At 40.5% G+C, this 14,416-nt stretch overlaps 1 protein-coding gene across 1 annotated transcript in view; it reads left to right on the top strand.

The window, feature by feature from the left end:
• AGBL1 (AGBL carboxypeptidase 1) overlaps positions 1-14,416 on the top strand; it is a 276,165-nt gene that overhangs the window by 129,639 nt on the left and 132,110 nt on the right. Inside the window, exons 18-19 of the mRNA XM_063345380.1 lie at positions 8,245-8,374; positions 13,203-13,334. Of these exons, the coding sequence (XP_063201450.1) occupies positions 8,245-8,374; positions 13,203-13,334 (262 nt within the window). The remainder of the gene's footprint in view (positions 1-8,244; positions 8,375-13,202; positions 13,335-14,416) is intronic.

The raw sequence follows: 14,416 nt of genomic DNA, 5'->3' as shown, positions 1-14,416 counted from the left end.
AAGGTTTGTAGGAAAAGCTAACGGAGATCTGAAGTCATTGCTGCACATTCTTTTTTTTTTTTTTTTCCCCTAGGTTTCTACACACCCCTCTGCTTGTGATTCACTCTGTTAATCTGTTGCCACGCTTTGCCCTTCTGCATTATTTATTTTGGTTTAAGTTTTAGAACAATCATCTGCAAATTGCAATTCTTAGTACTCATTTATATGCAGAGATTGCACTGATTTAACTAACAGATTTTTAAATCAACTCAGTTAATTCAGTGCAACCCATATGTGAGCAATTAGCTTAAGTCAGTTAAGAATCCTCTTCAGCTATATGGATGTATGCTACATTTAAAATAAGAAACTCAGAATACAGGAATTAGAAACAGGCTAAAGGACGTTAATTTATAAGTAAAGTTTCAGTTAATTTAAACTGCTTTCATCAGGTCTTAGGTTATATTCCTAGTTTTTCACTGATTTACTGCTTTGTTGCATGAGTGGCTTCACTTCTCAATATCCCTGCCTGCAAAATTAGGATTTGCTGACATTGCTTGTAGGAGGATGCAAGTGGGGCTGTTTGGGAAAATGTGTTTTTTCACCCCTATGGAAAGCTTAAGCTTTTCTATGAATAATGGATAGTCAGAACTGGAGCCAAATCTTCCCATTTAAAAACAGTATTTCCATTTGGAAGTGTCATTATGGTGCCATTTGGGAGCTGTTTGGCTGCCGTGTTGTCCCGGCTCCCTCAGCCAAACTACAGCTCCCATGTTGCATCATAATCCTGTATTTTACTGAATTGCTGTCACAGAGTCTTGACGTTGCATTTAGGGGTCACGTGGCCCATCCAAAGAGACCCTCAGCCAGAGAGGGATGGGTGCCTAAGAAACCTCAAATGCATGTTTTCTAACACATGCTGAGACATCTCTCTCGAGCAGTTCTGATGTTTCGGATGGTGCAATTTGGAGTTTTGGCTGAAAAGTCAAAGTTTTGAGGGGAAAATAGGGTGTTTGATTGGTGAGGAAAAGTCAACACTTCCTGCAAAAAGTAGATACTTGTTATAAGAAACTTCTTGAGCTGAAAATTGACGATTCCATCTAAAACCAGTAACTAAAAATGCTGTTTTAAGGCATTCTTATCAATGACATATAAAGTATTTGAAGATTCTGAGAAGACACTCTTGAGATGGCCCCATCTCATGGACAGTGTCAAGAAACTGAGAACTCAGTTTTTATTTGCTCCCTAAATCCTTAATTGCTCCTTCATAAAATAGTACAAAGCATTATTGCTTGCAGTTTTCTCATAAATGATAGTGCAAAGTGTGGGCAGTTGCAAGTGAATTAATTATCTGGTAGTTAATAGTTACTGTTGTTAAAACTAGAAGAAATAGAAATCTGATGGCCACCTTTTGATGTGGAACTGGGAGGGAGGTCAGCTTATCTGTGACAACGCTGTTAACTCACCTTTTCAGTAGATCGTGTGAACTTCTTGTCTTATTTGATTATGACATTTGACAGCATTAGCTGGGGTGAAGCAGATCTCATTCTATGTCTTTAACTGGTTTGTGACCAAATGTGACTTAATGAAATGTATCCACAGAGAGAAAAGGAACCCTTATGACAGAGGGAGCTGAGCAAGGATAGAGACCCAGTTACATGCACTGAACAGGAAGAGCACAGACTGCGTCGTTTATCTTGGGAAGCAAGGATTGTCCGTTGTGACAAAATCAGTCAGATGTAGCAAGTGAAACACTGAAGGCTCATTACGCTAATTAGTATCAGTGCTCAGCTGTAGGGAAGCAAGAAGAAGCTGGCAGAGTGATACTTTAGGATAGCTTTTGCCCGAGAGGAAGCATTATGCGTTATGAATTCGTTAGTGCTGGGAGGGGAGAATTGTATGGCAGCCACAGTCCGAAATGAGATGGATCCTCTCAATGGCATCCTTAAAGTTGGTTGGCATCCAAACAGCACATGTAATTCAGGAGATAAATTTGGCATTGACTGTGCATGTAAGGTGCAATAAAAAAAGATAAGAAAGTAGTAAAAAAAAAAATTCCTCTTAAAGGCCTAGAGAGAAAATAAACCAGGCAGGAAGAGTTCACAGTGCAATTGAAAAATCACCATTGCTTGGTACTTTATGGGGATCTCTTAGGAGAAAAGTTGACTTTCTGGCCTTGGTTTTCATCATCTGGTTAAATAGTGCACGCCTGCCTTGGCGCTCTAATACTAACTGTGGCTTTTATTCCTGATGAAAGCCGGTGTGATAGTAAAGTGTGGTGCAAATGGGGCTAGAGGGCAATTAGCATTGCAGGGTCATAAGTAAGTGGGGGAGGGGAGTGTAAATATAATTTAGGAATGTAGATGCACACTTGAAGAAAGAGATACGGAATAGGGATTGTGGCTCCTGAACTCCCAGCTGCTTTGGTTATGTTGGAGAAGCAGACTGCTCTTGAGCCTGGTTTTATATAGGCATTTTAGCATTTGTGCTGCTTGCAGTCAGAATGAAAGAGTGAATGATCGGTAGTGAATTGTTAGCTGTAGTAATGCTGATGGGAACTGTTTAATTTATCAGTGTTTGTGTATATGCCTTGCAGCTATTCACCTGTACTTCACTGTAAACAAGGGAAATCTAATAACTTCACACCATGAACAAAGGAAGAGCATTACCTTCTTCATTCCTTGGAGTAACCAGGTGAGGGGATCCCTCACTGCAAGGAAACCCTGGGGATTGACAAGGTGCATAAGTGAGGTGTCCCAGAGGGAGATGTCCCCATTAAGTGGCCCACTTTCATGGTGGGAAAGATATTCCACCATGAAATTCATGGTGCGGTCTAGAGCACAGTAGGAAAATTACCCTGCCCTCTATCCAGCTGTGGACTACTGTAGTGCAAGGCTGTATATGTGTCTGCTATAAAATGAAATAGATTAAATGAAGAGCTCTACAAAGAAGTCCTCAGCACTTCGCGTTTTCTCTTATTACTGTTAAGACACAGAAATTTCAGAGGATGGAAGACTAGTTAGCTGTCATTCTGAAGCTTCTGAAAAATATCCAAACATTTAAAATCCAGACTGTTTTATATCACATAGGCATACTGTTTCATTGGATTGCTCCCAGTGTAAAGCCTCCAATATTTGCATTGTTCTGGTGATATTCTGTTTCCAGAATGATTATTGGCATCACAGGGCAATACCACGATGCAACGCCTGGATGGCACTGGATGAGCATCTCTGTGGAATGGACACATGATGAATATAGTCATTATGGTTTCGGCGCGTAGGCTTGAACAAAGCCAGTGTCAAAGCCATAAAATAATGTTTATATTTCTGACACCTTCCTTTAAATTATGAGAGGGCTTTGCTAGTGCTGTTCCTTCCTCATATCACTGAGTCTTGCTCTCTGAAAAGATTTAAAATCAAGAGAAATGAAGGATTCTCCTCCCCCCTGCCCCCTTTTTTCCCAGGTTGCTCTGAGCTTTCTGAATGGCAAGACCAAAACACATCAATGCAAACATTCCTGCTTCCATCCTAGGCAGCAGCTATTTATACTATTTTTGAAGTCCAGCATGCTGTGTCTGGTTGAGTCTGCCCCACGCTGCTCAATGGCATCCTGATGTTTACTTGCGCCTGCTTCCTTTTATATAGATATTCTTATCCCATGCTAGTACTGCTGTCTGCTTTTAAGACGCGCAGTGGATGGTGATGCTGCTCTCTACATATCAAACACAATGCATCCCTTTAGATTTTATAGTTCCCTGTGCCCCAGGTGCTGTTATCATCAGTCCTGACATCATTTATTCGATATGATGGGCTCTGTCTTTCTATTTATCTGTAATGGACAGGAGACTTCGAATCGTTTTATCTTCCAAGCACAGCAACATCTTTTCTTTAAAAAGTGGCTTTTCTCTGCATTTCTTGTTTTCTTCCTTGTCTAATATCTCGTGCATTATATTTATCCCTCAATCTCTTTATTCTGCATCTCTTGTTCCCTTTTGTTTTGTTCTTCCTATGTTTCTACCTCTTTCTCTCTCTCTTCCCCCACCCCTCCAATTTTGCTGCCCGTGCAGGGCACTGATCCAGGCTTATTGCACTGAAATAAAAGGTTCCATTGACCTTATCAAGCCTTAGGTTAGGACCAGGTAGCATATACATGTCTCTCATGCAGGATTCAGTGTAGTTTAGCACGGTTTTGCCCTCAAAGCCAAGCAGGCTTAAGAATAAGACAACAAAAACCCCACATCTTTAGTAAAACTTAATGTCAGGCTTTGAGGTACAAGATTAAAAGCAAGGTCTTACAAGTGCAAATAGATTTAAAATACAATTCTATCTTAAACCGAACAAGTCTGTTCTCTAGCTGCTTAACCTCTTTCTCATTAACTCCCTGTGAGGTGTCCCTGCCTTCAGAGCAAGAGTCTAATGCATCGCTTCCAAGTGCAGTTACCTCCTACAGGTTCAGAAGGAGAATCCTGACATGATCTTTCTGTCCGTGGTGTATCAACTTCATATGCCAGGGTTCCAGTTTTCATTGCAGAACACCTTGCCCTGTATCATTGTGACAGTCGGTGTTTTTCTGACCACGTCCATTTGCAAAAGTTTAGTTAGTAAGGATGAGAGAATCTCTCCTTCCACCAGCTGCATATCTTCTCTTGAGCCATTCTGCAGATACCTACAGAAATACTTCTAGGGCCTGCTTGGAGAAGGTCAGATGGGTTGGTCTGATCTCCTGTTGCTGTGCTCCACCTGGTAGCCGTGCACTGCCCCAGAGACCACTACTAGCTGTCACATAGGCTGATACACGTCAAAGAATGTCCTGGCTCTTTAAAGGTAGAAGAGGAGGCAGGGCGATAACAAAGGCTTCAGGCTTGTGTGAACAAGAGAAATGCAGTTTGTTTTGAATATATCTGGGTTGAAGATATATAACAAATAGAATTACGGGTAGTCTGTACAGAGGCACAGAGGTGGCATTTTATTTACTTACTGGAATTACTTTTGGCAAATGTTTTCATAATTTCCTTTGAGCTGCTACTAGTCCCATCCAAGGTGGCAGGTAGCCTTGCTAATGCTGCAAAGGAGAAAAGACACATAAAATGTTTAAAGCAAATATAATAGCTTGGAACCGTGTTGTAAGAAATGCCTTTGATTTGAGGAGTGAATTTCATTAAATCCTGCCAAACATTCAAAGCCAGTCTCAGCTTCTCAGTCCCTTTATTTGCTATCAGTACTTGGGATCAGCTTAATATTTTACCTTCACCCTTGGTTGCAGACCATAACGGACAAAACCATTATCTGCGAATGTCATCGCTATTAGGGAAGAGAAGAAAGGAAGGAACAAGGGGGAACAGGGCTGGCAAGGAGCTGGTATCTACAAAAGTAAACAGACTTTAACAGTATGATGAGAGGAGTGAGCAGGATGCGAAAAATCAGCCTCTCATAATTTAATTAAATTTCTGCATCTCCTTAAGAGCTGTGGATACAAGCTGCCAGGCTGAGGGCTTAATATTTAAAGGTCATTTAAATGAGCAGAGATGTTAATCGTTGAAGGGACAAAGCTGAACTTTGTCTCCTAGCTCTTGCCTACACGCCGAGGTGTTACCTTCCTTCCCTGCAGTAAATAAGAGCTTTCAAATGATTGTTTTAGAGTTGGATTACACTTATTAAACTAATACTGAGCAGCCAGCAGCATCTGTGAACTGCAGGGGAGGAATTGGCTTGTCATAGGGTCACCTCCAAGAAAAGTCCCGATTTGCAAAAGAGCAACAGGGTTGGTAAATTGTATTATGGAGGGAGTGAAACCTGTCCGAAGAGCGAGGGTGCTGTGAACCACAGAGAAGTTGGCATGCTGCGTGGAACCTGTGCTCGTGTAACGCATTGCAGTGCATGGGCCACAGTGGAACCAGATTCTGCAGTAGGAAGCGCCGGTGCCTTGTCACAGCATCTACTTGGCTTTAATGTGTGTTAGTAGACTTGATTAGAAGTGTTTCTTACAAGCTTTTCTAACAGATAATGGGATTTCTTTATACGTTCCATGGGAATAAGGAAATTTTTTACAGAAGCTTTTAGTTCAGTCTAAGAAATAGTGAAATAAAAATTGAGCTTGGGGTTGGCTTGACATTAATCTCTGTATTCACTGAATCCTTTTAGGAGTAGTTTTCAGTTGTCATGTTTCTGTTTTTCTGCATGTTTGGCTCTGTATCTTGGACTTTTCCAGTGTATACCAAGGCATTTTAGCAGAGGGACACATGTGGATGGTTTGAATAGACATAAACTAGTGCCGATACCAACAGAAAAGGGGGGAAAGCATTGTTTGCTTCTTTGAAAAAGTATTTCTGTAGGTCTGAAATAACAAGACTTTTTTTTTTTTCCCTTGATGTTAAATTCAAGTATGATAATAAAAATCCAGCTGTCATTCTTACCCTCAGAATGGAAATTCTGTTGTTATTTTCAATACAACTGTAGTGCAGGAAGGCATCACACGCTTACGTCAAAGAAGTGTTTTGGGTCTTATTTTTTTACCAGTCACATTGGGGAAAGTTGAGTTTCTGAAAGCAACCCAATGACTCTTCATGTGGAGTTGTACCTATTGAAGGGAAACACAAGTTCTTGGCAGAAATACAGCTGCTAATCTCAGTTGAGCAGCTGTTGTCCTGAAGATCAGGAGAGGTGAGCCTAAAGGTAACTTTATCTGAAGAGCCTTTAAGAAACATAACAGAAGCTGTCGTGTTTCATGTAGAATTTTTGGCAGAAGCATCCCAGCAGCATTTGCCAACTTCCCATGTGTTAGCTATTGCTAATGTTTCCGATTTGCCGAACGAGTAACATGGGAACTATGGATTATGAGGAAAGAAGGGAATTCAGCTAACAGTGAAACTGGAGTAAACATAGAATGGATCTTGTGATGTTGCCAGAAACCCCAAGATGGCATCAGAGACCTTGTTTTTCTACATTAAAAATGTATGATATATTCTTAGTGACTGTTATTATTTCTTTGTCTTCTGTTCTTAACTGGTTCTCTGTTGTTTATGCTGCTTTTTTTTTAAGCATTCCTGCTTTACGACCGTTTTTCTTCAAGCATCGTTTGCAAAGCATTGATAATGCCAAAGATGCTATGTGCAACACACCCTAACTGCAGTACAAGGCTCTGCCAGTACAACAACAGACCACGTCCTCACAAATACATTTGTACTTTGTTTTGTTCTAGGAGGCTGGAACAGCAAAGCTGGATGCACCTCCGTAGTCAGAAATTCACCCAACAATTAGGGTTTTTTTGGGTTTTTTTTTTGAAGTACAAGCCAGCCCAAGGTTACAATGAGACTAGAAGCATTCTAATGCTCAACTGGATAGTATGGAGATGATGAGGACATACCATAATGTCACATATACTGGAGGGTTGATTCCTGAATCTTATCGGCACACCATGATTTGAAAATTCTGAATCAAATTACAGAAAATCCTTTGAGGGGAGTGTGCAGAGGCTCTGATCTACACACAGTCATTAACAAGGGAGATTAGTTGGATTTTGCAAAATTGTACAGTGATGTACTGCTCCATACGGCCAAGTATCCTGCACAATCTTCCACCGATCACCGAGTTGGTAACAGAATATGTTAAAGCCAACTAAGAGAAACATCTTTGCAGTGCAAATCTGGGATCCTTATTTAGCTTTTTATTCAGCCTTTGCAGTGAAGCTAGGTAATTGTTCTACATAATGATGTAGCATGCATCAAGATCTTCTTGATGCGCTTTAGATAGCGGCATTTCTTGTGAGTGGAGAAGCTTAAATGAGATATCCAGCTCATCTCATTTAAGTGCATTCATATTTCAGACTGGTCGAAGAGATTCAAGTGCCTGTCTTCAATTAGAACGAGTAGGAGCTGGATGTACTTCTTTGCTGTGGAGGTTTTGAGAAGCCTGTGCTCTGTGTAAGCTGGTTGGATTTCATAGATAGCACAGAATTTAGAACATTTCAGAAGACTTTTTGTTTGTAAGTAGTCTTTTCATTTGTACATACTTAGGTAAAGGAAAAGCACTTATTTTCAGGACTGGAATTATGTGAACCTTGGAAGGAAAGGAAATGGTAAAATTCATATACTATAAACACTTTTGAAATATAATACGGACCATTGGTTCATTCCAGCCCAACGTTCAAAACCTTTATACCTGTGTTCTAATTGACATTCCCTGTCCTTTTGCCAGAGCTTGCCAGAACTGGATAATTTTTTGAATGGGCTGTTGTTTTGCTAGTTTGTGATGTGTTGCTTTCTGATTTCAGCCACCGTTGTTCACTGAGTGGGGATGATCTGAACAGACAGTGGTTGACACCCAGTTCCCAGCTCCATCCAACTATTTACCACACCAAAGGTCTTCTCTATTACCTGCGCAGCATTGGCCGGGCTCCTCTGGTGAGTCTTTTCCAGGATCTTTTGTGAGTTACTCTATATGGATTGCTTATCGTAGTTGTGTGAACAGTCTTGTTTTGGAGCTAAAGAGATGTGAAAAGCATCACGTGCTGTTACACTTTCATCTTGCAGAAGTGTTTTGAAAGTCTTGGATATTTGTTATTTACTGAAACTTATAACCAACAAATCCAAATTTCAGAATCTCTGCGCACCTGGAATATAAATGAGAAAATGAATTCCTTAAAGCTTTTTAATAGCCTTGAAGTACTCCAACTAAGATAAATATTATGAGTACATTATTGCTATCTTCATGGCAATGATTGGAGAAATTCCACAAAGATTTAGTCTGAACGGACTATACAAAAGCTGGATGCCTGGTTGGAACAAGCCTTGCAATCACAAAAACATAGGAAGCAGCCCTCAAAACGTCTGAACTTCCATGCTGCTTTGGTGATGGGAAGAAAACGGCTGGTTTTGAGAGGTACCAGAAATTCATGAGATGGGTCTCATCTCAAAGCTGCAACTGGGATAGGGCTGGGATCCATCCCATCTGCTCTGCCCAGCAGAATGAAAAGATAGTTCTGAGACCTGAGGAGAAAAACCACAGGCAGGTTCAAATGTTAATGAATAAATGTGGATGCAGAGACTGGCAGGTTGCCTGCTGATAGCTACAGTCAGGCAGGAAACATCCAAAGACACCAGATTCTCTCTGGGTTTGATGAGAAAAGCTCCAGATAAGGTGAAAATCTCTGTGAGCTTCTTTAAGTGAATTCTTATGAGAATGTGGTTTTTAGCTAAGGCAACAGCCCTGAAGTTCAACTCTGCAGTCTGATGAATATTATGGAAACTCAACTCACAGTTGTGAATTTACTCACCAACCTTTTCCTTTGGTTCAGAGCAGTGTAGGATCAGTCTCTTTTTACCCTTCTATTTGCTCTCTGGCCTTTTTTAATATACAACTCCTCGTCGTATCCCAGTGCGTAAAGTTGAACATGCACTCAGTGCAAGTTTTCATCATTGCTGAGTGAAGGGAGACTATTGATCCTATCATCTCCCTCACTCACAGGCTGCATGTCAGACTCAGTAAACTGATTTTTCTTTGCCTTTGAAGAGTACATTGATTTTAGCTTATACATGCTCAAAAATGTCTTTTCCCTCCTCCAGAAGAAAGCTGGGTTTCTTCTTTTTTTTCTTTTTTAATTTTTTTCCCTCCAAGATCCCATGGAGCCAAGTTCACTGATAGCCAAATAATTTCTGTGAAGTGATTTAGTTTCATTTATCCTGGGGATGCGCAAGCAGTTTCTTCAAAGCAAAGAAAAGCTGCTTGAAGGAGAAAAGGAAAGAACTTTAAAGTTAACAGCCTTTCAAACCAAAGCCATTTTAATTGGTAACTTCTATAGACAACAGCCTGATAAGTGCGTTTTTGGTTTTTTGTTTGGTTTTGATTTTGTGGTTTTTTGTTTGTTTTGGTTTTTTTTTTTTTTTTTTTTACTTGTTGGCTCTGGGAACCCTAGTAGGACAAGGACTGTGGATGTACTGTGGCATTGCTGCTCTCTGCAACACGGGATCTCCTTTTGGCTGAGAGCAGGAAAAGTGGGAGTGTTGGAGACCTTTTGTCTGGAAGCAGCCAGGTCTGATGGGCAGAGAGAAGTTGCTCACTCCTTGAGCATTTGTGGCAAGAAACTTGCTATGGTTTAGAAGTTATAGGTGACAATGCAGCACACAACAGGGAACTTGCAGCTTGTACAGAGTCTGAGCTGCAGTGAAGAGCAGGATGGAGAGGGCAGAAAGAACTTGGGACCAGGAGACACTGAGCAGAGTCTGCTGCCGTTCAAAGGCATTATATTGAGCTTGGAAACGTGCCTCTGCCTGCAAGGGTGTAGGTCATTGTGAGGGAAAAAAAAAACCAAACCCTAGGTATGTCTGCTGCAAAACTCTGAGATTCAAAGTCCTGTCACAATGCTATTACGGGAAAAAATGAGACTTTACACAACAATAAAAAATAAATTTCAAAATGGTCTGTTTTCCAACAGAACTTTCTTGCTTTCCAGTTTCTATTTTGCTTTTCCTTCTTTTTAAAAGGTGCCTGGTTCTGTGACTCATGAGAAGGGTTGTTTTTGAGTTAGAAAGCAGTTCTTACCTTTAGGATGATCAGTGCTTGGCAAATAACTTTAAATAGATAAAAATTTGCGTGTGTGTCTTGAGTCATATCCCAGTGAGTGCGAGCCTCGGGGGTTTGACTGGTTTGTGTGTATTGGTGTCCCAGCCGTATGGAAGGACAGGCTGGAGGAAAAGGACTGGCAGGTCCCAAGTTTGATTAGTGTTTGCCCAGACATATGGCAGGAAGAATTACGTAATGGGTGCTCAAACTACAAAATATAGCTTAGCCTTGGCTGAATGGTGAGGCATAACCTACCCTGTAGAGTGAAAATGAAACAGAAGAATGTATTATAAAGAGCAATAGATTATAGACATTGGGAGTGACTGCATTATCCAGAAAACTTAATTAAAATGTAGCTCTATGAAACCTGCAAGCAGAAAGAAATTATTTTCAGTAGCACTGACTCTGCTGTGGAAGCTGGTGACAATCAGTGAAAGATCCTGTGGCCTGAAACAGCAGCAGTATTACAGAAACTGGCTTTGATAATCCTTTACCAATAGCCTCATGCCAGACCTGTCACTAAAGACTCACCTGCACGTTTCTTGAGGTGCAGAATTATAGACCTGCTACTGATCAGGCAGCCCAGCTATCTGATCATCCCTGTGTGGTTTCTGATATGTAAAGTAATATTTGAGGTAGCTAATATATTGTGTCTTTTGTGTGTTGGTAATTCTGTAAATTGGCAGGTAATTGATACCCAATTGAGCTGGGCTGTCTGCCTTGAAATAAGACGAAAGCTATAAAATCCTCTTTGATATTCATAGGAATAAATTCTAGGTGGTACCTGTGGTTAACCTAAACTATGACTGTGTATTGCTGATAGCTTTGATGAAATACTAGCTGGAAAAATGTCTGTCATTACGAGAACCAATAAAAGCAGCTCTTTGGAAGGAGACATTACAGGATAATTACATGTGGTTCAAAGGGAGCTACTTCAAGTGCAGGGGTTGCACAAGGCCTGCAAAATACGCGCACAGCCTGAGGGGGCTGAGTCTCTGGGCTCTGTGCAATATTGGCTTTTCTTTCCTTTGGGAATGATGCTGGTTGTAGGTTTGCACCAGTGAGCAGCTCTGAAACTGCCCTGTTTGTCCTCCCCTTTCTGCCTTTGCCAGTTAGCAAGGATGTAAGTAAAGCAGTTGTCCCTGGGTAGGTCCTTGTTCGCGTACTTCAGGTGTGGAAAGTGTGTGCTGCCAGGAGGGGAAGTGTGGACCCAGAGCCCTGCAAAGAGAACTGGAGGTGAGCGGTGATGTAGGAAGGGAACTGGCAGGTCAGGAACCAAAAGAAAGAACAGGGTATAATCTATGTGATAGTTATAATTGTCCAGCTAAGTAGGAGCAGTGAGATGGTTCGTTATGCATGCGTGCCTTAGCCTTTCCAGTATGTCAGCCTACTGTTTGTCAGAGGAGCTGAAAGACCGTATACGCTAAATTCCTAGATAATTAAACTCCCTGACTTGCTGCAGCTAAACTTAGTTACTGTGTAGCTGGTAAATAAACATACTAGGGTAAATTTTGCCCTAACAGTTGGTGGAAGAAGTTAATCTACTCCATCTGTTTCTTCCCTCTTGTATATGTATTTATGTAAGAATATGTATAAATTTTACCCCATATTTCTCTCCCATCTCTCTTTATATTGATACGTAATTCTTTCCTACCTTCCTACACCCATAAGCCCTAAAAAACTGTTTCAATGAAATGTTGAAGCTCAGTTCTACTCAGTGGTGAATATTGGTTTAAAATGAACTAATTCCTTCTCTTTAGAAATTCTTGTCTTTTCATTGACAGATTTCTGAATATTCCTGATAAAGACATGGAGAATATATGTAACAGCAGTGTGTATATCGACTTCATATCTCAGAGGGCACTGAGATTGATTACTCTTTAAGACTTGGGTCAATATTTACCTCTTGGGTCATTAAATCGTGATTTTCATTTCAATGGGAGTCGATATCTGCCTATAAAGGCAATCAAAACTTCCGCTAAAGCTGGGAATATGCCTTGTGCCTAGTTTATATGACAGCTGACATAAGAGATTCAATGGACAGCTAGATGAGACCGTGTGTAATGAGATTATTTGCTGTGAAGATAGGTCGTGTTCTGTGCTTGGCTTCCAGGAATTCAGGCAAAGATCTGACAGCATTGCGTGATACAATTGCGCAATTATATTTTCCTAAAAATTATGTAGCATTAGCTTCTTTAAATTCAAAACCTAAGTGGTGTTTAATTGCTTGGGAAAGAACGGATTTCAAATCTCATGAGGATAATACTGGACTCTAGGAGTTTAGAAGTAGAAAAAGCTTGACAAATTGCTCTGTTGTTGTATCATAAGTGACCATGAACTCTTCGGTTCCCGAGTTGCCATGGATTCTTGCACAGGTGTCATGTTTATTTCTGCTGCAGATGGAAATGCACCAGTCTTGACTCTGGATCCCTGAGATCATGTCAGATTGAATAGATAAAGCAAGATACAACTGACTAACAAAGTGTGACACAGGTTATAGCAGCGACACAGTCTAAACTCCTCTGAAGAGACCTGAAAAAAAAACATTAACCCCCCATTATAGTCTTATAGTGGTTATTATGAATAGCTAGGAAACTTTTTCAATCTTCAAGATTTTCCCTCTTTGTTTCTTTTTTTTTTTTCCTTTCCTTTTTTTATCCTTCTCCCTAGGTATTCTGTGACTACCATGGACACTCCCAGAGAAAGAATGTGTTTCTTTATGGCTGCAGCATCAAGGAGACCTTGTGGCAAGCAGGCTGCATAGTTGACACAGCAGTTATCACAGAAGATGTTGGCTACAGGGTAGGTTTGCTTTGTTCCTTTCTGCAATTACTGACCTGTATGTGCACTTACGTAGCTTGTTAAGATAAGGCCAGCTCACAGATTGTGGAGATAGGTGCAAGTTTCCCTTACTCCAGAGGAGTAATGGTCCAGAGGGTTTCAAATCATGCATAGAATCTTCATGCACTAGATACTAGTAAGAATATTGTCAGTAGATGGATCCCTATTTATTTCATTTTACTAAGATGCTGTGTTATAATCTTTGGCTACAGACTAATAGGACAGACGTATTTTTTTGTGTTTTATAATTCTTAAATATAAATACACTCCCCTCGCTCCATCATAATAAGAAAATAAAGAGGAATTATGTAATGGTAACTGAGGAAATGAGTGTGTCACTGTCCTACTTGCTTGAATTACTTCATCACAAAATGCTTCTGAAAACCCCAGAGAATTCAACGGGTGTCAAACAGATCTAACGTAGTGGAGTTATTTCCACAGCAAGTGCTTGGTGTCATAGCTAGGGAATTTTTTCTGGAATTAGAAAGAATAAATACTAAAATCAGTTTTATTTCTACTCCATGTGAACATCTTGTTCATCAAACCGTCCTCTGGATTTCCTGCCTGTCTCTTTTTCTTGTGTCTGTTTAAATGAGATCTTCCTCTTAAATGACAAATTTCTGTGGGGAAAAAAAGAATCTTATAAGCTCTAATTATAGTTTTTAAAAAAGGTTAATTTCACAAAACATTAATTGTGGCCTTAAACTGATTATAGAATTATAGCTTGGTTCACTGCGACCTGAAAGAGGCTGAAAAGTCTTTCAGTTTGCATCTCTGTATAATTTTTCCTACTTCAGCACAAATACTAATTATCCCCCCATAAGGATGCCACATCGTCTGTGTTCTTTTCATGGCACTGTACGCAGCATACTGAAACTTTCCTGGAAGAAAGTGCTCCAGCGTTCATCGAGAGGGGTCCCTGTGGCAAACACTCTGTTTCACAAAGAAAGCAGGGGAAGGGTACTTAAAGTCAGGACATCTTTTGCTGTGTTTGAATTCAGAGAGCTTGAAAAGGCTGTGGATGGTTTGCTGTTACACAAACA

Source organism: Chroicocephalus ridibundus, chromosome 9 (assembly GCF_963924245.1).
Source record: "Chroicocephalus ridibundus chromosome 9, bChrRid1.1, whole genome shotgun sequence".
In the NCBI taxonomy this organism is placed as follows: Eukaryota; Metazoa; Chordata; class Aves; order Charadriiformes; family Laridae; genus Chroicocephalus; species Chroicocephalus ridibundus.
This window is presented reverse-complemented; position numbering and strand designations above follow the sequence as displayed.